This window comes from Bombus vosnesenskii, unplaced genomic scaffold (assembly GCF_011952255.1).
Source record: "Bombus vosnesenskii isolate JDL3184/JDL3185 unplaced genomic scaffold, Bvos_JDL3184-5_v1.1 scf7180000013272, whole genome shotgun sequence".
NCBI lineage: Eukaryota > Metazoa > Arthropoda > Insecta > Hymenoptera > Apidae > Bombus > Bombus vosnesenskii.
This window is the reverse complement of record NW_022882930.1, coordinates 4,637,601-4,664,317: the sequence shown is the minus strand read 5'-3', so window position 1 is coordinate 4,664,317 and position 26,717 is coordinate 4,637,601. Positions and strand designations below refer to the sequence as shown.

At 37.6% G+C, this 26,717-nt stretch overlaps 1 protein-coding gene across 2 annotated transcripts in view; it reads right to left on the bottom strand.

The window, feature by feature from the left end:
* LOC117231395 overlaps positions 1-26,717 on the bottom strand; it is a 94,365-nt gene that overhangs the window by 53,622 nt on the left and 14,026 nt on the right. Inside the window, exon 1 of one of the 2 annotated variants that reach the window (XM_033489799.1) lies at positions 688-988. The exons of the other annotated variant lie outside the window; for it this stretch is intronic. Within the exon in view, the coding sequence (XP_033345690.1) occupies positions 688-973 (286 nt within the window). The 5' untranslated portion in view covers positions 974-988. Of the gene's footprint in view, positions 1-687; positions 989-26,717 lie in introns of those variants that run through there. 2 annotated transcript variants of the gene reach the window in all.

Sequence of the window (26,717 nt, the reverse complement as noted above, 5' to 3'; positions counted from 1 at the left end):
CTCGAGTTCCTTTTGCCACGCTACATCGTCCTGCTTCTTCGTAAGCAGTATTTAACCATGAAACGATGAAACTCATTTCCATGACAGAGTGTGCATTGTAATATACTGTTAAGCGAAACGAAAGCAAAAGTTCCATAAAGTCGTTGGTATATATTTTGTTGAAACACAGACAATGTGACATTTCCAAAGCACACGAGGTTGAAACGTTAAATACCAAACGAATTTTAGTTTGATTCGTTCGAACGAACCCTTACCAACGCTTCCATGATGTTGAACTAAACGCGTAAAAGCTGAAGTTAAGTTAACGACATAGACATAAGAGACATAGACCATGGATGCTTTGTGAAGAGCGTGGTCTTCGGTGATAGGGGAACCCCGTTATTTATCTCTATATCTTTTTTAATTAGTTTTTTAATTAATCATTTTCTTAATATGGCATCCGCAGTTTATACTTCGTATATCTATGATTAACGTTTCTTTCTAATGTCGCAATAATCGAAAGATCAAAAGACCAAAAGAGAATACGATTAAAAAAATGGCTAAATACGAAACGACGGTGGAAAACAGGATACAGATACGAGTAGAGGGTTAGGAGCATTGTCCACCTGTCTACCTTCATTCCCCCAACCGGCCGTGAGGCACCTGCGTGACGTCACACAAGGAAACAGCTGGTCGCTCCCTTCTTACCTGCTTCTCGCCGATTCGCTTCTCGGCAACCTTCCTCTGTCTCTCTTTCTCCTCGTGTACACGTTCTCCTCCTCCCTGATCTTTGTTCCTTCTTCCGTTTATACCGTTTCTTGCTCGCGCGTTGTTTACTTTTTCCTCCTCTCTCTTGCCACGCCATTTCGATCGAGCGTCCTCTTCCATCTCGGCCGCCATCTTGCTCTCGCTCAAGCACCGTAAGTAGCTCCCTTTCGCTCACTTTCTTACATACACCCGTTTCATCTCCAGGATCTTTCACTTGCTCATTCATCTGCTCGCTCACTCGCTCTTTGGTTTCAAGGACCTCTCACTTAGATTTCTCACTTCTTCGTCTGGTTCATCCTTCCGTCTACGTAGTCTGTCCCGTTCTGACATATGGCAGAGGCGTCTCTATACTGTTTTGAGTCGCGACTCTTCTCACCGTGACTAGATCTACAAGCCCCTTTAACCTCGACGTCTGTGATACATAGAGGAGCACGTGAACAGTTTTTAAACTCATGTGTAAAAGAGTGCTATCCTTTGTACCGGTATCGTGATTCGAGTATAACATAGATTTATTAAACGTTTAAATGAAAACAGAACTTCTATTATTATTATTATTATTATTATTATTATTATTATTATTATTATTATTGTACTTAGAAACCGTTTTCTTTTCTACGCGGAGTTCTTTCGTTACATAAAAATTTACTGCGATATCTCAGCTGATATTTATGCACTGAGCATACTTTCTAAAGAAAGTGGTCGCTTTAACCTCTAACTAGGTAACAAAGCATATTTCTTTCGAAATCGAACGAAATGAAAATTTCATTCCTCCATAAGTTTATTTATAACAAAAAAATAATATACAGAAATACTAATAAATTCCAAAGTAAATAACAAAAAATAATGCTTATAATGTTATCACATTTCCTTACTTTCCAATTTTGTAATTTATTGATGCAATTTCTGTGTAATTCAATTATCATTATCTCGTACAGTCATAATATTTAGGAGATCAAGTCCTTTGTCGAATTTAGTAATCGTTTAGCCCTTACAAGATCACGAATCTTTCTCAAACGTATTTTTTGAAAGCAGTGGCGATGTCTACCTGGCTACTCGAAGGTCGATGTCTCGGGCCTGATACGCGTCTATTGTGTGTCTGGCTTGTCCCGCCACTTAATGCACACAGAAATATCCGTGTCCCGGTGGCGATGCGCGCGCGTTTCCATCGTAACGTTGCCGCCACGCTGCTGCGAGCGACATCGAGAGAGTGTGCGTTCGGGTACGTGTCGAGCAGGATTTCAGAACACGAAAGTGGTGTGCTCTCTCGATAGATTCCGCGTCGCCGCCTTGCTCTTCTATTTTGTCCTTCTTACGTGCGTTATAACTCCGAGTAATCCTCTGCGATCCATGGATTTCGCAAACACGCTGGGGAAAGTGCCGATCCATTCCATCACATATTTTGCTATTTCATTGCTCTTTTCCGAAACTTAAACGATGTTGTATTATCCTTTTTATATGATCGTTTAAAAATAAATAGTTCTAATGGTAATTACGAATGAGATTTAGAATCGACAGAAAGGAATTATTTAACCCCGATGAGGTCTCCAGACTTGTGTAATTTAATACTATTCTTTCCTTAACATATGAAGATCACAGTTAATCAATTTCAATAATGATAATCAATTTTGATGATATATCAAAACTAATAAAATACCAAAAATTTCCTTCTATATGTTATGAGGGTAAATACTATTATTTTTACAGCTCAACCCTATTGGACATTCCAAATATAATCCTTCACTTGGTTGTTGATAAAATTTTATAGACTTATTAGAAAAGTGAAATGAAAAATCACACATACATATCAACGACAACACACAATAAAAATAATGTATTCGCTACCCTCTGTGGTTAATAGCATTCTTTGTCGAAAACATAGGTTTGGGCTTTTATGAGAGCCTTCAAAATGTTCTATCTCGACCGGCCTTGAGACTACCAAAAAACCAATCGATAGTCCCGACGGAAGAAGCTCGTAAATTTACGTGGTTATCGGGTAGGTCGAAACGGGACGAATTTTAAGCCATGTCAAGAACTCGCCCAAGTTGTGCTTCTTTGAAGCGTTGCGATGCGGAAAGAACAGCAAAGACATCACTCGTGCGCTGTATTTCCAAGAAATGGCGTATTTAATATCGTTTTCTATCGGTGATCATTGATTCACGTCCAAGTTCGAACATCTGTCTCGCAAACGATTTAAACTACAATATATGTATAGCTACTATTCTTATCGTATGAAGTTACTATCGTCACAATTGATACGGCTGTAAAAAATCTTATTAATATTTCGCCATGTTTAGATCGGTGGAATAACTCAGTTGCTAGAGTGTGCTTCGTAGAAACGATAAGCAAATTCGTTATCCACACGTATCGCGTTAAAAAACAATTTTTAACTCCGTAACAATTCTTTTAATTCTAACATCTCTTCATGTTCTTCGAAAATCACTTCTTCGATATGATAAAATACATATATATATATCAGTCTTTCAGAAGCTAAGCTGACTAACTTCACGTTTATTAATTTTTTAACACTTATTTACTTCTTGATAAATAAGTAATATTAGTGTGTTGTAGGCTACAGACTTCTATCACAAAATAGTACAATTTTACATTAAGCAAATAAGCGAACAACTTCTAATTTGTAAAATTTACTTGTAAAAGTTCATTTGTTTCATTATTAAAGTACTACCAATCATGGAAAAGAATCTACCGATATATATAATTTGTTATTTACAACACGTAAAACTTCGTTAATAATATTGCATTGTACAAGAGAACCCTATAAATTATTTCTAAATAGAAAACAATTGGTCAGAAGTCAGAGTATAAAAACTAGGGAGCAGCTCGTTTAACTCGAAAATGTGGCACATGTTATTCGTGTCGTGCATCTTCGTTCAACTTTTATGTCACCGTCCTGGTCGATGTTCCTCTTCTCCTGCAGGGTTCTCGCGTTAGATAAACAAAGAGAAGTCGTGCTGACGGTAGTAGAGAGAGACAGAGGCAACAGAGGAGGGGGCAAAGAATCGTAGCTTCATTTTCGTTCCGCTCGTGCGGCACTCTTTCCTCCTTCCCGTACCTTTCGACCCGCAGCGCCTCCTTTTCCATTCGTTCGCCCGTCTCTGTTTTCTGTGTGCATGCCCGAGGTTTCTCCCCTCGAACGAATAGTGCGACTGCACACAGGGTGTCTAGAAAATGTATCCCGCCCTTCGAATCTTCCTGTCGTCGAACCAAGAGAACGACGTTCCAATGTTTCTAGTTCGTTGATGGAAAAATTTCGTGCAAGGGTTCATCGAATTTCTTTCTGTTTTAACAGATTTTCCTTGTGTCACGTTCGTAGGGGATTCCTCGAACACAAAGAATTTTCGCTACGGCAGGTTATAATTGAATATTTCGAGGAAATGAATTTCTTAAGCTACATGTACTATAAATCGTATCTCCACGTGCATGTTAAGTTTAAGAATCCTATTTAATCGTTTAGTAGTTTCACTAATACTTGTAATTGTCACGCAATTAATACTTCAATTTAGAAGTTCGTATATTTTCAAAGAGAAAGAAAAGAAGATGTAATTTTAACTCAGTCGCTATATTCATAAAACATTCTCATTGACTGGTAACCTAATTTCGTACGCGTACGAAGAAGGAACGAATTTTACGAGCGGCCTGTCAGAAATAAACGTGGAAAGGGTATTCAAAAGGGTTCGAAAGCAATTGCAACGCTATCTTTGGAGCTCCCTACTTCCCGAACGCCTCTTGTGCATCCGAGTAGAAGAGAGCCGCGTGTATGCGTGTAAACGTCACGTGTACACGCATACACGCTTGTATCCTTTTGCATCGCGTCGTCGTCGTCGACGTCGTCATCGAGGGACGTGGACCGCCTCGTTTCTGAGTCGGAGCCACGTTAAAACTACAGTTAATTCTCCCGATAGGCGCGTGGCGCTGCTGAACACCGTCTCTATGTAGCGTAAACGCGACATACATGACGAGTCTGCTTTGATAAAAGCATCGCTCCCTAAGTGATTTTCAATGCGCGATACAGTGACTCTCAATCTTGTTATTTTTTTCTTCGAAAAGATATTACGACTTTTTCTTAAAATAAATGTAGAAATACGTGTCTCTGTTCGATCATTGCCAACGATAAGAAGTTTCTTAAGAATCGTAATTATAACCTTTCGAAGAATCTTATTTACATTATGATAAATTTATCGGCACTCGATAAAAAGTATTTTCCAGAAAAAACGTCTTGGTTTACCTCGGTCTTTCCCGTAAACATTCCTCGAATAACCTATCATATTAATCTCTCTATGTAATCCGTTAATCGGATTGTTCTGCCTAGAAACCTCTATAATCGTAAAATTAAGAATCCATATATCTGAAACATAATATAATGAAAATCTGAACATAATATACATACTTTACTTTTAATAGAGATACAATGACATGTAAAGAATTAAAGGATTTCTAAATAATGAAATTGCTGTAAGCTCGACTTCTGCAGTTAATAGGTTAATTGAAAAGTACAAAGAATATTGAAGATAGTTAGAACGTTGATTGCAGCTTGTCATTCGCTCGATAAGCGGTATTGGCCAAACAATTCCTGGGAAATAGTTAAACAATACCGTTTAACTGCGTGTTTGGGTTGCAACACACGGTGGATCGCGATAAGAAGCACGTCCTTCGTATACTCGAAGCGACGAAACAGAATGGATCTCCGGTCCTCGGAACGGATCACGAGACACGCTCGATTCACATCTGTGTTCGTACGAATCCCACTTTGAGGCCGAAGTGTAATCGCGATCGCTTCAATTCCCCACTACATATTTGTTTTAACTAAATAACGTCTGGAGAATCGCCTCGGCCAACTCCGTCGCGCCACACGCGCGTGCACTCTGACTTATGGAATAATTCGTTCGAATAAAAAAGCTCCATCGGTCAAGTACCGAACGGAGAAGTTAAGAAGGATATTCGGAAACTATTTATCCTGTATTAAAAATCGGTCGAACATCGTAAATAGAAATATCGTATCCTTAACGCTAAATCTAACCGAGTGTGTGTTTGAATACACATATATAAACTATTAATATATAATTTATATATAATTTATATATAATACTATATATAAACAATTGTAACTATAGCGGTATATAATCATATTTATTCTTATACATATATTTTTAGTAATCACCCAATTGAAATACATCATTTTGGTAGATTCGATAGTCTAAAATCGACCCTAGAACGACAAGCTGTTAGAGGATTCGACGTCAATCCATCGTCAATCTATTGACGTCAACAATTAAATACAATTGTTTCCTGATACAAGACCAGAACACTGGCCTTCCTCAAAAGTATTTTCTTGAAAAGAACAAACGTTTAAAACTTCCTGACTATTTCTTGGCTCTTTCTTGAAACCCCTAGGAGGCCGATATTTATAAATAAAAAATAAGATAATCGGTAGATGGTAGGTCACCATAATTAGAATACAGATTATTCTATGTATGATGTCCTTATTAGATACAGACGTAAGAAAGGGAGTCGCGGTCGAGATTGATGATGCGACTAAACACTGTTACAACGGCTAAAGTCAACTAAAGCGAAGTTCGAGCAGGAGTGGGGAGGTTAGTTTGCTGGTTCGCGTGCCACAGAGACATACGTAAAGCACGGTTGTGACGCAGTCAGGTGGGCCTCACCCGTGTGTCGCAAAACACAGCCGGGACACGATACACTCTTGTAATCTACATCTGTCAAGCTGCCAGGTTAATTGAATGAAACTGTTAAGCGGCTCTAAACCTATGAATGTTCCTCGGAATAATCGTGACCACGAACAACAATTCTTATAAGAAAATTATAAGTAACCATAAACCATAGACAATTTATACGTAAGTAGATAGGAATCTCTAAGTGAAAAATCGATCCACACATTTCTTTGTTCGTTTCGAAAAATCTATCTAAACTTTGCCTTTTTTATTCTTTTATCTTTTTCTATTTTTACAAGTTACGCCATTTATAAGGAAAATTAATTAGGCAAATGAAATGGCCGTTAAATGGCAGGATATCGATAGACATGATTATTCCAGAATTAAGCAAAGTCGACCGAACAGTTTTTAACTACTGCACGACTGATAAGCGTAATTGAAATTGAAACTCGAACGGAAATCTGTTTGCCGAGAGTTTCTGCCAGTGTAGACCGACGCCGGTGACTCGAAATCGCGCGTATAAAGCCTCCCGGCCCTTTTTGATCTTACGCAATCGAGACACAAAGACAACCCCTTTTAAGCGGAGCAAGCCGGATTTTTCTCTGGTCGGGGTGTGCCAATCTCAATGCCGTCCTATAATAGAAGGGTGCAGAATTACTTACGTTCGATAATGGTTCTTTCTATGGCCGTCTACCACCGTCGTGCGCGATCGATATTGTTTTATTTCGTGAAACTTCTTATTTTCCCTACTTTCCATCTATGTCGTTTATTACGTAAAATTTTTTCCTCATTTTTTTTTCTATTGCTTTTCGATTCAAATTAACCCAACGAAACGAATCGCGAAGGATCAATCCTTGAACAATTAATTAACGCATGGACGTAACGATCGAATGTGAAAGGGAGGGGCGAAAAGTGATTTGCCGGAAAGATCGAGCGTCCTAGCACAAACAAACCGTAGAGCCATTGCCGGGATCCTTCACAAATTTACTGGCCCTTTTGTAGCCACAGATGTCGGAGGGGAGAACTGTACATCAATCTGTCCACGACCGATATAACCGAGTTTATTCACGTGCTACGACCACTCTGACGACTGTGATCCTATACTAGAGAATAACACAATCCCTATGCACATAACCTAGAAAAGCTAGGAAAAGATAAAGAAACAAGCAAGGCAAAGTTTAGAGAAATTGTTCAAAATACAAGAAATTCAACCAGCAGGATTTGGACTTTTCGAAAGAAAAAATGTATGAGCGATCGGTCGTTAGATTAGGTTGGGTAAATACCGATTAGATTAATTCGGGACTACTTCCAAGGTCTGTGTATACACGATGGCAAACAAGACAAAGTTTAGGGAAATTTTTCGGCAAGAGGCAGAGAATTATTTATTTTGAAATAAGTAAACAATAAGTTTACAAGACGTTATTTATCCTCGTGTCTATGAATAACACGAGGATAAGAAAGATAAAAATAATATAAAATGTATAAAAATAGCTAGATAAAAATAAGTACGTGATAAAAATTTGTCGATAAAGCAAAGAAGAAAGAGGTAACCTTTCGCCGAAACAAATAAATAATAGAGCAAGTTAGGTTAATTCGGTTCGCCTTTTGGGGTGTACGAGTGACGCAACCCCTTTTAGTCGACCCTCAAAATTCACCAGTCTCGCTAGAACAAAGCGATCATGCTCGATTTAATACGGACACTAGAGTTCGCCTCGTTCCACGTTCAAAATTGTCCAAACAACCACGCAGATTCGTTAAAAACGGAACCAGATAGACGTAATCCCACGTAATATCGTATCTAGAAGCGATTTTAAATGTGTGCGACGTTACGCGTATGTATACGATCGAACAAGATATTTCCTGGTCTCTACAAATTTCCCGTTGCTTTCCCAAACACCGAAAATAGTCGGCCACTTATTTCTGGAAGGATTACCGCGACCAAGGACTGGCGCAAGTAACTGGAAACCAAAGAGACCTCCGTTACTGAGGGACCAGTTTGTCAATGAGCCCAATTTAGACCACAAATCAAAACGTCTATAGCATACCCAAACTATACAGATATATCTGTATTTTGGGATCCCAACTTTAAGGTTAGTTGCTTCCAGCTGGGCGGGTCTTTCTTTCTTTGTAATTTCGAAATTCTGAGTGACAAAGACGGGAAAATGAATATTAGAATTTCTTGGGAACTTTCACAGTTAGTTAGATGGCAATTCGTCACAACGTACTGTTGCATTTTTGTATTGTATCGAACTCACTTTACTTTGTTACGATGTTAATGCTGCCTCTATCGCGCAGAATATAAACTAATGTGTTCTAAAATTAAGTAACTAGACTAGGACTAACGATATAGACATTTTCCCTATACCTGCACTCTCTTTCATAATAATTTATCAATTAATTAGCAAATTGACAAACTACTTCTTCCAACTTCTCTTTTACAACATAATACCTTTTTACCAGATGAAATTTCTACAAAATTACTTATTTACTATTGTACATTTTTACCGACGGATTACCAACATGGCCGACCCCTCATTTTCAGTTCGTTAATTAAATCCTACGTACAGCGGCCCCAAATCCTTACCGGCCCACTGGGAATTTGCCTCGATCGTGCCTGAAATTACTATTACTCAAGAGTATTTATTAATATTAATAACTTCTAACTTGTGACTTATAAAATTCTACTAATATTACCACAACTATACAACAAGCAATTTTTAAATTCTCAACTCTAGTAATGCTTCCCAACCATTTCATTGTTATATCGGTAAAGGGTCTGAAGACAAAATATTTTCTGGAGACTATAGACACAGATACTGGATAAATAGAATACAACTACCACGTCAAAATATTCTTGAACGTGCTCAAAGCGAGAACAGCTAGCCAGGTGTTGCGAGGGTGAACAGTGACGTTTCCTTCAGTTGATTTATGGTCCTGTTTAATCCTCGTCTCTTTCTAGACGAAGAAGCCCCTCGAACCTCGTTCAAAGGAACAACGATCCCCGGTGGATCGCATCTAACATGGCTAGTTTGTCAACTATGATATAATCCACGATTAGTAGGCAGTTTCTGGCTCGTTCTTCGTATATCAATTAATATATAGAGTTTTTAACGGAGCTGAACAGCAAAGAGAATATCATCATAGCGAAAGAAAAACCGCACATCTGGGACGTTCGCGCTTTAAACTTTCACGTTCCCCGCATTTTCGAGCTTTCTGTGCTTGCTCTATGATTTCAGGGCATCACCCCTTTTGCAAATTCTTTGCCACGTTCACCGTGGTCTTCGAGGTTTTAAGAATCGAGGATTTCGAAATTTGGAGATTTCAACGTTGAAAGGTTCGAAATTTTGGATATTTGAAAATTCGAAAGAGAGACTTTTTGAACGTTTGAAAATTTGAAAGCCAGGAGCTTATTATCCAAAAGCTTGAAATATCGAATATTTGGAAATTCAGGGGTTTGGGATATGGAAAGCTTGAAAAGCCTTGGAAATTCGAGTTAAAAGCTTGGAAAATTCGGAACATCGAAAGTTCGAAGCTTCGAGAATTTGGAACGTAAAAGTTGGACATTTTAAAAATTCGGTCGTTCGGAACTTTGAAAGTTTGACGCTTTGGAAATTCGAAATTTCATCGACGCGAAAATTTCAAGATTCCAGAATATGAAGAATACATTTAGAAATTAGAAAAACAGGTGACGTAAAACCAGGTCGAAATTACGTGACAGAGATACTCCGGGTGCCGTGACCGGCGGAAATAAGAGCAGGGAAATCCCCGAGGGAGGCGAGGGCGGCCGCGCGACCCACTTACGTTGTTGATAGACAATAAAACACGGCACTAACGTGACAGCTTGCTCCCTGGAAGGTTAATCGGTAATTAAAACTCTATTACTATTCGCGTTTCCGCGGAATATCGATAAACCGCTTTCCATCTTTTCTTAGATCCTTCGCTTCCACTCTTTCCATTTTACTGTTCCAATTCTCAACGCGAGAATTGATTGTAATTTTAATAAATAAATAAAAAAAAAATTTTACTTTTCCACTAACCTTTTGACACAGGTGCAACAACCTTCGCATATCTGTTGAAAATTCCCTATTCTCGATCGTGTTACGTAAACTATCTTCAATGAACGTTTTATTAATGATATTTTAGACAACTAATCATCGATAAACCACGTTTCGTACCAAGTGTATGCATCATTTGTTTATTTATTTAACCCTATTTAACCTAACCTACTTTTACCATCACCACAGATGTGTAATCTTCGACATAAATTATTTGGTAATTGAATTTATTAATTCTCTATGTTAGAAAAATTCATTTAATAGAACTACCTATTAATATAATTACTTAATGATGTACATTGGTTTTTTGATAATCGAAGCCAGTCAAATACCGGAGTTTCCAAAATTCGTCCGCTAACCGAATACGGAACGGAAGCGTTCGAGGAGTGTCATCGCGTTTCCAACGAGCTTGGTTAAGTTTGAGAAATCAGGTCGCACGAGAAATTAGACAAGGCGATCGTGGACGAGCTCGGTTGTCCGTGCATACACGCGTGTCTCTTTCAATGCCAGGCCACGTCACAATTCATTTCCCAACCGGTGTGTTGCCCGACATTCTTATCCTACCTGGCTATCCCCTCTTTGTTCTCGCTCTACGTCCGCGGCTTGTGTACAGTTAGACCTTGCTGTGTTGCTTCTTTAACCGTGCCTGTTCGTTTCCGATTGCTTCATATTTTTCAACCAATTATATTTACCATGTTTTACATCTTACGTTTTATATTTTCAATGCCTTATACTTTCAATTGACAGATTTTATTATCGGTAGATCGTGGATTTTTAATAAGAAATAAGAAATTTTTTTTTTATTTATTTATTTGCATTTTACAATTTGTCCAGTAGGACATTTGGTAAAATATTATAGCTTAGTGATATAGTATTATAACATGTGGATGGCTACCCCCAGTGGGATACCATCTTCGAATTTGATTGATAAATAAGAAATTTGAAAACGCAAAACGTATAAAATACCCAGAGTATAGTAGTCCCTGTAAGATTTAATAGGCAAAACGATTTTCTATCTACGTTTCATCTCTCTAATTATATTGAAAAAAAAGGGGGAATTTGTATAAAAATACGCAGTCGGATTATCAATATTAGCGTATATTCGACACGTTCCGACACGTTCTACGAACTGAGAGTCAGTCGATGGAATTGGCCTGCTCGGTTTATTCCGGTGGTCGTTTAAATGTTTAAAACGATCCTGATCAACATAGTCGCCAGAATTAATTTAGTCGTGTGTGACGTAATTTACGGATATTCGAACGCTAATCGGTTGGGAGTAGCAAGTTTGAACGCGCAAGGTCTCGTGACACGGCGTTTCTCGTGACACAGCGTTTTATAAGCAAGAGGCGTTCAACGAAACGGCGCGCGTGCTCGATCTAAAACATATCACGTCGAACGTTCGTGTTATTACTAAAAACCAACTCATTGGAAATTGATAATCGATATATGGAAAATTGACGATCAAAAATATCCAAAATGCATAATCGCAATTTAAAATTAACATAGCGAAGATCGTGTGTATATATATATATATTTTTTTTTATTTATTTATTTACATTTTACAATTTGTCCAGTAGGACATTTGGTAAAATATTATAGCTTAGTGGTATAATAATATAATATGTGGATGGCTACCATCCACATACCAGTGGGATACCATCTTCGAATTTGATTGATGTGTGTATCTATGTGGAAAAATTGAGATTTCAGACAAATGAGCAATAGATATATCGAAGAATGAACAATCGATAGTTCATGACCGATAAATCGAAAATTCTTGTGTCAGAAGCTCGAAGTCAACGATAAAAATCGCTACATAAACGAATCGCTATATTATCGAAAAATAAACAATCGATAACCAAAGATTGATATATCGGACATTGAAGATCGATAATATGTCAGAAATTCAAAATGGAGGAGAAGATCAAGATCCTACAGTCAATAACTCACGTACAGATAAAAAATTGATATACTGAAAATCTAGAATCGAAGTATCGAAAGCTGTCGGTGACACTTACGAGAGAAAGGATCGCGACATGCGCATCCCCTATCGAATCATTCATCGGTTGCTGTATTTGGCGCGTGTTGCAGTTAATGTACTTTAACCCAGACGCGAGACAGGAGTCCTACATAATAACATTGCGTCGAATTTACGTAAGGCTAAACCGGGCGCCGAGAGTGTCTTAGAACGGCCGATCGACGTGTACATTCCACGACAGAGAACGTAAAAGTTAACGTTGCCCCATCGAAACCTACGGACTTTCACTCTCGACAAAAATGTCCCTGCCGCTCCGTGTGTTTCTCCGAAACGGCTGGAACGTAACGTAATACGGTCCCGTCGATCTCCTGTCATCTTCCTTCTTCTACAGTTCTCGCTTTCGTTATGCAGTCGAGATACGTAAACAACTCATCACACATCCTTTTGAATTTTTATGTGTGAATTAGATTTGGAAATTCGAGCCGTCATTTTTTTGCCGATGATGTTACATAGTTCGCGAACGTCATTCGTTTATCACGTGTACAAGCGACCAGTTTTCTATATTGTTACATAGTTATTAGGCTGAGAATATTTATGAACATTCATATTTCTATGAATATCATTAAACTATTGAATGTTTTAACGAATGGAGTACGCTTTAGATATTTCTATATGTGTGTGTTCTACGCTTTGTTGTACCTTTGAATTTTTTTTTATTTATTTGTTGAAATTACAATCAATTCTCGCGTTGAGAAACCTTTGAATTTCTCATAAATACCTAAAATCCCTAGACTAATGGCTACCGTTCGATATACAGAGAAATAGTTTGAATCGTACCCAAATATAATTAAGCATAAAAACTTTCTATTTGGAATTAATTTCAAAGATCTGGATGATATTAACAATTATGATCTTAGATTATAATTTAATTACTTAACACATCTGTTCTACTACGCGAATAGCTAGCTACCATTTCTAATTAAAAAATTCAAGGATAAGTGCATAATATATATCTGTTTTATACGGTCACAGTAACGTCTCAGATTAACGATTCTCCTCGTGTAAGGGTGAGTCATTCGAATATGACGAATGTTTGCAATCTCAATACCAAATATATAAATAATTGATATGCGTAGTGTGAAAAAGTAAGATGTAAGCGTAAAATATGGAGAGAGGGCGCGAATGTATAGATGCAAGGTTGTCGCGAAAGATACGGCACTGGTCCGAAGAAAGTCGTTTCCCCGAGAGTCATGTGAAGCCGTTTGCCAGTGGTGCTCGTCGGCTGCTTCGTGTATCACGGCTCTCTGACCCAGAAACCCAGTTTCTTACCGAATTAAAAGCGACATCGCCGAGCGTACCATGGCTTCGGTTAGATACCAACGGCCAAATAGATAGCTGCCGTGTTACCAACGGCCAGCTGGAAAATAAACTTCTTCGTGACCGATCCCCCCGTTCCTCTGTACGAGCAGCCTCCATTCTCATCACCATTTTTCTACCTTGTCCATTTTTTTGTCCTTTATTTCCGACATTTAACTCTTATACATTTTATATTGCTTGAATTTCAGTAAGTTATTAATTAATTAAACGATAAACGTGTGTATTTTTGATAAAACTGGACGTAACATCATTTTCCTAAACTTGAAAAATATTTCAAGCTTAAACAAAATATGAAAACGTTCTTACTGGTATATATGATTTTTGTTCTTTAATTCTTCAAATATTACAAACTCTCTTTGTTTGTCAAAATGAGAACAAGATTGAAGTATATTTTATAGAAATTTTAGGGGAATTTGTATGACCATTATTTTCGATAATTAAGTTTTGGTCGAAGAGAATGACAAGAGAAGAGAAAATTAGCAAACAACCGGTAAGAAGATAATTATGCACTATGCACATAATGCTGGCGCGGCTTTCTCACGCAGCGTTTCTAACGACGCGACGCGACGCGCCAACAAGATTGAAAGTTTACTTTTTACGCGTTCCCCGTGACTTGTTATCCGATATCCCAGCGCACGTTCGGGATATAGACGATCGAACGAAGAAAGAGAAGCCGAAAGAGCATGAGAGCAGAAACAACGCGGCAGAAGATATAGAAGAAACGAGGTTAAATAGTAGGCGCGCGCAAGATGAGCGGAAATACGCGGCCCCGATCTACTAATTGTAAGCGAGACCATTTCCGAGCTTACATTCGCGCGCGACACCGCTCGACTAATCTACGCTTTAATCCTCCATCTATCGCTTTCGATATGTATCATTTAAAACTTTCTAACCCATAAATAAATGTAACGTAATTCTAACACGAATAAAGTATTAAATTTTAACATTTAAATATTAAAAAAGTTTAACCTCTAAATAAACTAAACTTTAGTTTACGTCTTACGTCATTCTATATATCCACGCTTCAATGTTTGTCTATTTAAACTTTCCAACCTATAAATAAGAATTATATAAAAACATATTTCTAATCTAAATCAAATACTAATTTTTAGTGCGTAGAATATGCGATTTATGTTTTAAGATATTACTTACAATTTATGAAAATTTGGAAAGCAACGAATTGTATAAACATCTACAGTCTAATAAACAAACGGTCCATAACGATAGCGTGAAATGTTAGAGAAATATGTTTCCTAACACTTGGATCGATTAGGACAGAGGCAGGGTCTGAAAGGTTAGAAGAGGAAAACACAGTAGTGGCGACGACCTTGACTCCTTTCGGTTGTTGTTCTTAAGAGGAGCGTGAGCGGCGATGGTGTCGGTGGGGTTGCGGAGGATACGTGGAGGGTGACGGTGACACGGCGTATCGGTGTCTCCATTGAAATGTCTTTCAGACCGGATTTAAATAATCTTCGCTCCGGAAAATCCTCTTTATGCCCGATTCTTCCTCTGTGTAATAGCGAGCGGATCTTTTTAACACCGATAACTGATACATCTACGCCGCCATTGTCTCGAAATCGCGCCGACATTTTCGATTAATCGATTTTCACCAGATTCCCTATTCGCGTGCTCATAGATAAAAGTGGCGGAATTTTTTGAGTGTTTAAATTTCTTTTTTAAATTTAGGGTTCATATCAATAACTTTTTGTTCAATTTGTTGAAATATTTATATATTACAGTAGTATTGCAAGAGGTTTCTTCTCGCCTAGATGGCAGTTAGTTTGTAGCCAACGCGATTCTACGGCCGGCTATCTTAAGTTAATTGTCAGTGACGCACGGACATGACGAAACGTCGGTCCATCTAATTATGACGGGACTATAGCTTGGTGAAAGGCGCGCAGTTACAACTAAAAGTCTACGGTGTGCAATGTTGTGTCGCTAAATAAGTCCTGATCAGAAGGACTTCTCGCGTTGCGACGTCAACGTTTTTGCGACGCGTTATTCTATGGATTTTTCATTGTTTCAAAAATTAATAATAACCCTTATTGGTATAAACACTAACAACTCTTTAGAAAAGAGTTTCTCTTTTGCAAAAATAAATTAGATAAAAGACTATTGTGATGTCGAACGATATTTTATAGAAATTTCGAATCTTTGAACTTTCGTTCTTTACGTGTTATGCCTATGTACTTTGCGCAATGAAGAGAGGATAATAATAACCTTCTCTTTATCTCTCAATGTCTGAAGATACCTTCGGATGTAATTACACAAGGCGTAACATGTAGTATAGATAAGATACGTGTAATTAACGAAGACGATATAGTTTGGAAGGTAACCGTGACACCATTTCACGGACCTTGTCCGTGAATCGCAGTTAGACCGGGCCCCTGACCCCATCCTACGCACCTGCTAGTGGCCCGTGAGCGACTGAGGCTGCGATCATCTCCGAAGTTTTACGACGACACACGAGGGCGCAATCGATACCGCGGAAGGGAGAGGGGGGCTGTCTCCCCGTGCAGTTACGGTATCTGTCGTACTCCGGCTCGAAAATTAAAGATCCGCCTGTGTTACGTGCGCAAAAAGATGTTGCCCGTAACAGGAAAACGAGTTTCTTCATGAATATTGCATCTAATTTTAGAACCTTTTTTTTTCAGATTTCTATACTTTCTATTCGAAGCTGTTTGAAAAGAGCGCGCCACTTTTAATACTTCACAGATAACGAGGAGAATAGAAGACATAGGAATTTCTATAATAGATATACTAATGGTTCAAGCATCAAGGAATACTTTTTCAAAGTGTTAATAAGAATTTGGATTAGTTATTCTTTTATTTTGCCGAATATCCTCTATTCCCTTTATTTTTGTTTTGAAATTCAACATTATGGACGGATATGCTATAATCCTTACATTTTATTCTGAAAGCATTGAATTTCAAACGTAAAGAACGAAGCCAATAAATTCGCAATAGGTGTTTTATCCTTTAATTGAACGAATGACCCGGCAGAGGAAACCCGGGAGATTTGAATTCAATTATCGTAAACCTCTGTTTAATTTTAATATTCCTAGAGTTTCCCATTTTCTGTAAATGCTTGTTAATCGAATTATTACTATCGCAGGTAAAATAATGAAAAACAATTTGCGGGCTACGTTGCAGAGCTGTGGTTACACTCTTTTCTTTAATTTCCCAACAAGGTAGTTTTCTTTTGGTTAAAAAGACCCTGGTACTGCCGCGATGATCAAAAGGGGAGAGACGGCGAGGACAAAAAGGAGAACGAAGGCGTCATAGGGGAGAGTCAAAGAATTTTACTGGCGGCGCGCTCGCGCGCGCGCTTGCCCGCTCGCACATGCACAGCAACGGCGTTGGTTTGTTTTCCAGCTCGCATTGTGCGCGTCGTTCGTTACGTCTGGCAATTATCTGGCCGCAAGCTCGCGCTGCTTTTAACATTTTTAATCCGCGAAACTTGAGGCTGAACCGCGCAAAGTAACTTTGCCACCATTTCATCTTTCTTTTTTTGTTTTACGCTCGAGGAAATATTCTACAAAAAAAAAAAAAAAAAAAAATACAAAACCGAAATGATCCACCGATACGAAGCACTCAATTGATCCATATCAAATATGGCTGTTCGAAAGTTGGATTCTAACGAAGCAGTATATACCCAGTTTCGATATTATTCGATATTATATTTGAATACATAATCTAACATCCTGTTTGAAAAATTGATATTTCACGTGCGTCAAACTAATATTGACTATCGGCGAAGCAAACTGAATAATCGATTTACTTTTATTTATATTTGTATTTGTATAATAAGTTTTATTTAAGGTTTGGTTAGGTTAGTAGGTTTGGTATTGTCGAGAGTTGTAGAATAATGGTCGAAACGATTCGAGATGTTGCATGACACCATTGGAAGCAATTCGAGGCATTCGCAGAGGCCATCGGCAACCACTGTCGAAAGGACGGAATTTCGAGGCGCCTCCTGCCGGTGAATCCGATCGATCAGCCGGCCCTGTTTGGCCTCCGACAACGCTGAAATCTCCTCGACACTGTTCCCTGATGGATTCGACTGATCACGGCTCGCGATAAACGACCTCCCTGGCTTGTCGTCTTTTTACCCTCGGACGACTCCAAAAGTAAAAATTATGCTCAACGAATACGTGAAAAGCCAACATTTCTTGTTACAATTATAACCTAATTATACATATACTTAATATTATATCATAGCTAGAGCCATGGACCAAATTGAAATACTAGAATTACTAATGAATAGAGATATAAAACTTGTACATTCTAGTTTGATACTTTAAAAACTTATCTTTTTTGTTACTATCAAAAAAAGATCAATTTATTTACATTTACATTACATAATAATTTCAAGAAAGAAATCAAAATGAATGGCACGTGAAATGGGAACTTCTATATAGGTATCTTACTAAAAATTACTCAAATCATTCAAAAAATTATGTATCGTTGTGTATTCATAAGGTCCCTATAAAAAAATGGGTTGATCCCTTTGACTACTCCGATAGTTGAAATATTAAGTTTCTGAAATTTTACTTTTTCAACTTTGAAGTTTGTCAAAATCTGTCTTAAATCATTTAGATAGAAGGATACTTAGTACATTGAGCCGACTTGCATGGAGGAAAGATGTCGCGGGAAACTCAAGAAGATGGCGAAGAAACAGTTCCGATCGAGATGCGTGCCTCTTTCTTTCAACTATGAAACGTGTAATAACGAGGCATTAAAAACGGGCCCGTTTCAAGTGAAACTTTCCAGAGACACGGATGGAGAAGGATGAGCGAGTATACAGCAAGAAAACGGACCGCGGGACCAAGCGGAGGAAAGAGTAAAAGCAGGTTAGAACGGTAATATAATATGCGAGCGTGTATTTACGCTCGTAGACGCGTGTAGAAAGCGCTGGTGCTCGATTTCGTTCAATTCTGCTTCGTTGCGTTGCCATGCCGCTGCAGCTTTTAACCGTAACTCCCAATAATACCATATTTCTTTGGATTCGTTTCGAGATCTAACGATGAAAATAGCACTCGAAAGGTTAATAAAATCATTTTTCATCATTTATATTTATAATCATTTTTTAAAAAATGTATTATAAATTTACATATTTTGAAATAAAAGATAACCCTGTCTTTCTTGGTTAAGATTAAAAAGACCTATTTTGGGATATCGCGCCGACTTTCTCTTCCTCCGTCAATTAAAAATATTTCGTGAAAGATATTCACTTTTTTTATAACTCAAATTTAAATAAATATATGTGTCTCATGTGTATTTTAACTTTTTTTGGTACTCTTCTGCGAATTTCTGAATTCTTTACAATTTTTGGTATATAATACTTAAGACCACAATCTACAATCTAGTATAACCTGCTGTTATCTAATAATATTTCTTAATTCTCTTGTAATTTGATTTTCAACTACATATCTAGGTTAAAATCATGGGGAACTTGAAATATCTTAATACGTCATCAAAAAGCAGTACTAGGTAAGATATTTCAGCCAAAGAGAGCGGAAACAATGGAAGATGCAATTCGGTGATCGAATTATCGAATGAATAGGCGATGACGTTCTATGACAAACGTTTGCTGAGAGAACCCTCTGGCGGACAGGGATGACAAGATGTTTTACGCAATCGACTTTATCGGTAGATCGCGGCGTAACGATGTTACGACACTCTGATTAACCTTCTCTGTGTTTTATGCATCGAAAACACGCGTAATCACGCGCTAATCCCTTGCATTCCTATATGCCAGTTCTCTAACTTGTTGGACTTTCTAGTTCACCTGTCCATGCGAAAAGCATACCTGCGTCTATGCCTTGAAGAAGACCTACATTAGCTCCATTACTTCTTGAGTATGGGGTGAACCGATCTACGCTATACCGATCCCTAAAGACTTCAAGCATAAATTAACTACATACACGATCCCCTGCTACGTGCATAATTTTGACCTATTCGAGGATTGACATTTTTATGACTATTTCTATGACTATTTTTATGACTATTCTATGACTATTTTTATGACTATTTCTATGACTATTTTTATGACTATTTCTATGACTATTTTTATGACTATGAAAGTACTAATTTTTAGAATATTATTAATTATAGGAAGTATTTAAAAAGATACGTACGTGTAAATTAAACGTACTATTTGTACATAAGGCATCGTCAAACGTTCTGAATTAAACTTTGAATTAAAACTTCAGAACAATCCACTGCATTTGGGAAGAAATATATCTCTAGAAAGAGGAATTTGTACATGTTATATAGCATATATATAGGTATATATGGCCCCTAAATGGGACTTCTTTCTAATTCATGAATATATTCCATATAATTCATGAAATTTGATACTTGAAAAATATGTTTCTCATATCTATAGAAAACCAATTATATGGAATATCTGTATTACACAATAATTTCAGGGAAAAGATTGAAAGTTAATGGATTAATGTACGTATATCCATAACCTTTCTGTTCGAGATCTGTATATACAATTCAAGATACTTATAGTTGGAACCTAAGAAGATAACAAGTACATTGTAAAATTATGTAACCTGATGCAAGATTCAAAAATAAAGATTATATCCTATAAATTAAATAACCTGCATGATGATTGATTGTAAGTAAATGAAAGTAGATCTTTTGGAAATTGTGTACAATGTGGAGAAGTGAAGTTAATTACAATAATTACTTAAAGATCATAGATATACGAATAAAGGGGAGAGAAATATTAATGGGCATAAGAAGATGATTATCCGGTGTAATAAAATCGAATGAAAGTTGCGGTTTGGCCGAGGGAATATGGTATCGTCGTCGCGGTAGAACTACGTCGAGCGATCGATATTACACGCGCTTCTCTCTCTTTCGAGGACCGATAATAATTCGGTGTTTTACGATGTTGATCGACCGTCGACATAATTACGCGGCAGAGCTGGCAGCGTTACGTATGCCTGACGCCCAATTAATGCCGCGACACCGGCAAATTATCGGCCATCGCGTATTTTTCTCTCGACTTATTCCCTTCCTTCCAGTTCGTCGACTCGCTCTACTCCCAAGACAAACTGAAAACATCGTTCCCTTCGCCAGTCCAACCAATTCCACCATATTCCTCCTAGAGCATACCTTAACCGTAAATTGCCAAATTTATCAGAAATATCAGAAATTCTAGGATAAAATTCTGAAGAAAAAGTTTACTAAAAATAGTCATATTTTGAGAGTCTTTTTTTTTTTAGTTTCTTTTACATCCAAGTAATTCCACCATATTCATTCTCGAATATATTTTAATATAAGTAAACTTTTATACTTTAATATAAGTAAATTATTCTGGCGTGGTACTATAACTTGAATAATAAGTGTTTATCGTATGTTTGATTCTAGTTGAATCTAAAATCAAATGAATCAAACATATATGAAATTTCAGGGGAAAATTCGTTCGCTAAAAATTGTAATATTTTGTAAATTTTCTCTTCGAGTACATTCTTATGGATTCTAGCTGCAGCTCAATTAGATGAATATTAAATAGCAAAATTTTATAAATTATTAATTATCAAGCTAATATATTCTCTTGGATAAGAAGTGCAAGTTTGGTAATGAGATAAGTAAAGTTCTGCAAGAGTATTTTACTAATTACAAGCCAATTGATCGTTGTACACGAATTTTGTCGTAATGTAAAATTGTGAACGGTAAGTTTACAATAAGTCTATAACCTATATCTTGCTATTTTTCAATTTACTGATGTTATTAGGTAATAGACGATTCTGACTTGTACTTGTAGTGGCAACGCGTCTTCGTGATATGATGGCAGATAGCCTATTTGACCTTACCATAATTTATGACTGTGCCGAGGATCGAAGAAAGACATCGGTAGGGTGCTTCGGTGAATGTTTGGAAAGTCGATGGCCGACGATTCGACTCGGCATCGAGCTATGTGTCCATAATATGACCGTTTACAAAATGCGTGAGATAGTTTTACTGACGGCAAGCAATTCGACATTGCATTGTCAAGGAACAGAGGATAGAGACGTAGTCAGGAGACAGTATTATCTTTTTGCTAAGCAGACTCTGAGAGACTTGGGAATGTTCGATTCTCGAATCGGTTCTGAATCGAATCATGGTAATCGATCCTTTCAAAAAATCGATATCAAAGAACTGACTCTCTCTCTCTCTCTCCCCCCTCTCTCTTTCTCGCCCTTCCCTCCCTCCCCCTCCCCCTCTCTCTCCCTCTCTTCCACTCCCCCCCTCTTTCTCCCTTTCATAGATATAGGTAATCCTCTTATGCCAGCCATAGATGTGCAACTTTATAGAATTTGAAAACTCTATAAATCGAATACAAATACCAGGAAAAACTCGCAGTTTAGCTATTGTCTGCAATTAAAAAACTAGCCGAACGAAGCTGTTTGAATTGGTGTTTCAGTTGGTGACAATATAACCTCCCATCGGAAAGACCAATCGAACGGAATCATTTCTTCGACTGTTAAGCTCGACAAGCCTGGAATCGATGAATTTATTTTTAGGTTAAAGAATAAATGAATCGATCCTTGGAAAAATCGAACGCCAGAGAATTGATTCGAGAGATCGTTTCTTTAACAAAAAAAGAAATCGAACAGTCCTCGAAGGGACTGCACGACGCTTAAAAATTCTTAACATAAGCAGATTCGAACATACGCTTCTTCTACCCGTTCGCCAGAGACATAACGCGCACAATCTCTCAAGCTATCGTTGCGATATACTTTCGATGCTCGTTACGATAAACGAAAGAATCGGAGGAAGTTAGAATGGCTGCTTCGTTTGGTGGCTTTCTCCTCGCTGCTATGATCGATATAGGCAAGCATTTGAGCGCGGTGTAAACTCGTATATTAACTGGCTACAGAGGTAATAAGACACGTAGCTATGACGGCGGTGAGCGTTTTACGGCGTCAAAGCGAATCTATAATTACATCTGCATCGACAGGGCGTTCACGTGCGTTCACGTGCGTACCGCGGGGGGCCGTATGCGCCACGTTTCTGCTCGCTAATCAATCGTGACGACAGACTGCTGCGCGAATCGCTTTCCTACCTATTGCTCACCTCCATATTCCAATTTCCCAACTCTTCCCCCCCCCCCGAATTTTTCCTTTCAAAAATCCAATCTCCAAAATACATGGGGGAAATTAGGATTTGTTAAGCGATATACTATTAACTTTGCTAATTCTCGAGCCCATACAGATTTTTTCTTTTTTTTTTTTTTTATTTATTTGTTGAAATTACAATCAATTCTCGCGTTGAGAATAGCCCATACAGATGGCAAGGAGACAAATGTACTGGCTAACAAGTCGAAAATCCAAACTAAGCATAGAAAACAAACTAAAAATATATAAAATGGTCATAAAACCAATCTGGACATACGGAATAGCACTATGGGGAACAGCAGCAATGAGCCATATAACCAAAATAGAGGCAATGCAATTTAAATACTCAGAACAATAGTAAACGCGCCATGGTACGTTAGAAACGAGGACATTCGGAAAGGTCTGGGAATACCAACGGTCAAGAAGGAGATTAACAGAAGTGCAAGAAGGTACAGAGAAAGAATAGCAACGCACCCAAACCGGCTGGCAGCGGAAACGATCGACACATCAAGCATAAAAAGAAGATTAAAAGGAAAACACCCAACAAATCTCACAAAGGACATAACCTAACAAACACGATGATGATACCCCGCTGGAGGTAGCCACCCACATGCTATATTAGTATACCGTTATAATATTTTACCAAATGTGCTACTGGACAAATTGTAAAATTTAAATAAATAAATAAAAAAAAATCTCGAGCCTTTAAACTTTCATATCTTGCAACCTTGTTAGGCCACGCTCAGAGTATACATCCGCTATCTGCAACATAGTTTTTCCTCGGTTCGAGACATGTACATTGGATCACAGATATTTGTTGCTGACCATGATTACAGCTCAATATATTATTATTACATATATATATAATAATAATAAATGAAATAAATATATACGTCGAAGATGAAAGGACATCGAGGCTTCCCTTTTGGAATGTTGTGAAAACCTCCAATATATTAGCCAGACTTTTACTATAGCTACACTTAAGTAATAAAACTAAGAAACAGTTTTAATGTTCTAATTTGATTTTATGACGATGGGCTTGGGCTTGAAGTGACATACCGGGTCACAAGTATGGAATAATTATATAGCTCTCCTTAAGAACAAAGAGAGATGGGAAGAAGAATACATAAGGGCAGTTCCACTTGGACTGCAAGTCAGTTCATGCAAATAGGTTTTACTTGTACGTGGAGTCATACGTGTATCACATCGCAGTCGTCATCCCGTTGACCGTGGATTCGTTATAGAACCTGAATTCGTTGTCATCGACGTCTCGACCATCCGATCGCCGCTATTACTTGTAGCCTCTTGTAGTGACCACATTTGTACCAATAAATATCAGCTATAACCTCGATGGTAAATTCGAGCGAAGGTTCGTCAAACGCCCAAAATTCTAACCTTAACCCGACATACATATATATGAATTACATAAATGAAGAAAACTATTCTCGTTTCCTTGCTTAAAATTCACCTTTGGACGATGAAAAATTTTCCTAGATTTTTGTGCATCAAATGATGATAATATGATTATGATTGATTTGCGTAAATAAAGACAGCGAAAAGCGAAACGGTTCTATAGATGTATATACGTGGGTGAACTGGAAGCAAGTTACACGCCCTCGGGTTACGCCATTGACCCAACTTCGGAACCCTCGTTTTCATTAATCCTTTCAACAGAGCCTCTCTCTGTCGCCACGGTTGCTCGTCAACCTTTGTAGACGACTCATTTATCCATCGATTCGGCACGCCGCGGTATATAAATAAATCATCATCCATCCCTCGCAATTTTCATTTGACTCAATTGTTTCGCTTCTTTTTTTCTTTTTTTTTTTTCGATAACCACTTTCCCCGTCTATATAGTAATATAATGTTTAAAAAATTTCAAAATCGAAAGTTTCGAAATTTGCAAAGCTCCAAATAGATGGAACGATTCGAAGAGAAATTTTCAAATGTAGAAAATTCGAAACTTGATGAAGTTCCAACGATTCGAAATTTGCGAAATTTCTAAATTTTTTCAAATTCGACGGTTATAAAATCACCATTTGGAAAGGTTTGCAGCGACCCATGGCCGTAGATAAAGTTCCAAGGTTAAACCACATATGTCGGCCGCATTGTCCGACGGCAGGACGTCGTAAAAGAACAAACCCCGGGACTTTTATCTTTTTTTTTTTGTTTAGTAAAATTTACAATCAATTCACGCATTGAGAATTTTCAGTAAAAACCCCGGGACTTACTAAAAAATCCACGGGCCTTCAAAAAAAAAATTTATTGCCTTATTGTCTACGGATTTGTCTACGGATACGACGGACCAGATTCGCAGGCTGAAGAGGCACTACCCGCTAGACCTAAACGTTAGATTCATTTAGTTATCCAAATTAAGCATATGCACTTACTTATAATACTTATAAATTATACCTATCTACAATAAGTATTAACTTATTGTAAGTAAACAGCCATGTCACTGCGCCACACCAGAAAAATTACTGAAAATTCTCAACGCGAGAATCGATTGTAATTTCAACAAATAAATAAAAAAAAAAAAAAAAAAACTCGAAAGGAAACTTTCTCTTCCGACAAAAAAGGAAACGAAGAAAAGCTCGAGACGGTAGTTGATGGTAGTCAATGATAATCGCTGGTAGTCGCACGGTTAGTTGTATCGAGTTTGTATCAATTCTGTATCAAGTTAGTATAAAGCCTGTATCAAGGCTGTATCGGGACAGTAGCAGTTTAGTTCAGTAAGCATCAGAACTGTATCGTCATCGCTTGAGCTCGACGTGCGTCACGTTACGATCTAAAAACGACGCGCACTCGACATCGAAATAAACACTGTTGAAGTTAAACATCGTAGTACTTTAATAACACCCAACACGTCCTCCGCCCCTGGTTCTATATCGAAAGAATTCCAAATAACTCGGAAAAATAGAACCTTTGCGAAGAAAATTCGATAAGCATTAAAAAATTTTCTCCACAATGTCGATTTCGACGATTTTTTTTAATATATTTAAAATATCATATTCGGAACAACTTTTTCTCCCTACGAAAATGTTAGACTATTAACACTAACCTGGGCTATTTTACTTCACAATTTTTGTTAATATAAGAATTCACATAAAGTTCGATGAACAAAAGAAATAACGACGAATGTGCGATTTTTAATTAAATTTTGAAACCGGTCATTTTTTTCTTTTTTTTTTATTTATTTATTTACATTTTATAATTTGTCCAGTAGGACATTTGGTAAAATATTATAGCTTAGTGGTATAATAATATAACATGTGGATGGCTACCCCCAGTGGAATACCATCTTCGAATTTGATTGATTTATTTCTTTAGTGTAGTGAGTGTTTGTATGTTAGGTTATGTCGCCGGTCATTTGACCGGGCCTGGTAACATTATCGTCAATTTCCGAGATATTCGCGAAAAACTGTCGGTACTGCTACAGTGTACTCACTGAATTCTACCTATCGGTTGCCTTTTAACGCTATTAGTAGTTATTTACAAATTTACACTTCTCTTAGATTCTATATTATTGCATTTCCATTAGCGTGTAGGACATTATAAAAAAAAGCACTTTTTAACTTTTTGCACTTACAGTATCGCATACAAAAGATCTTCAATTAAAGATTTCCAAGTACGTATATCGTTGTCACAATGCCCATATCGAAACTGAATTTTTACGAACAGATATATTGAAACGAAATTCAACGTATTTTAATTAGTTGGGAACTATGGGATTCGTTCCGAATCACAGTGTGCC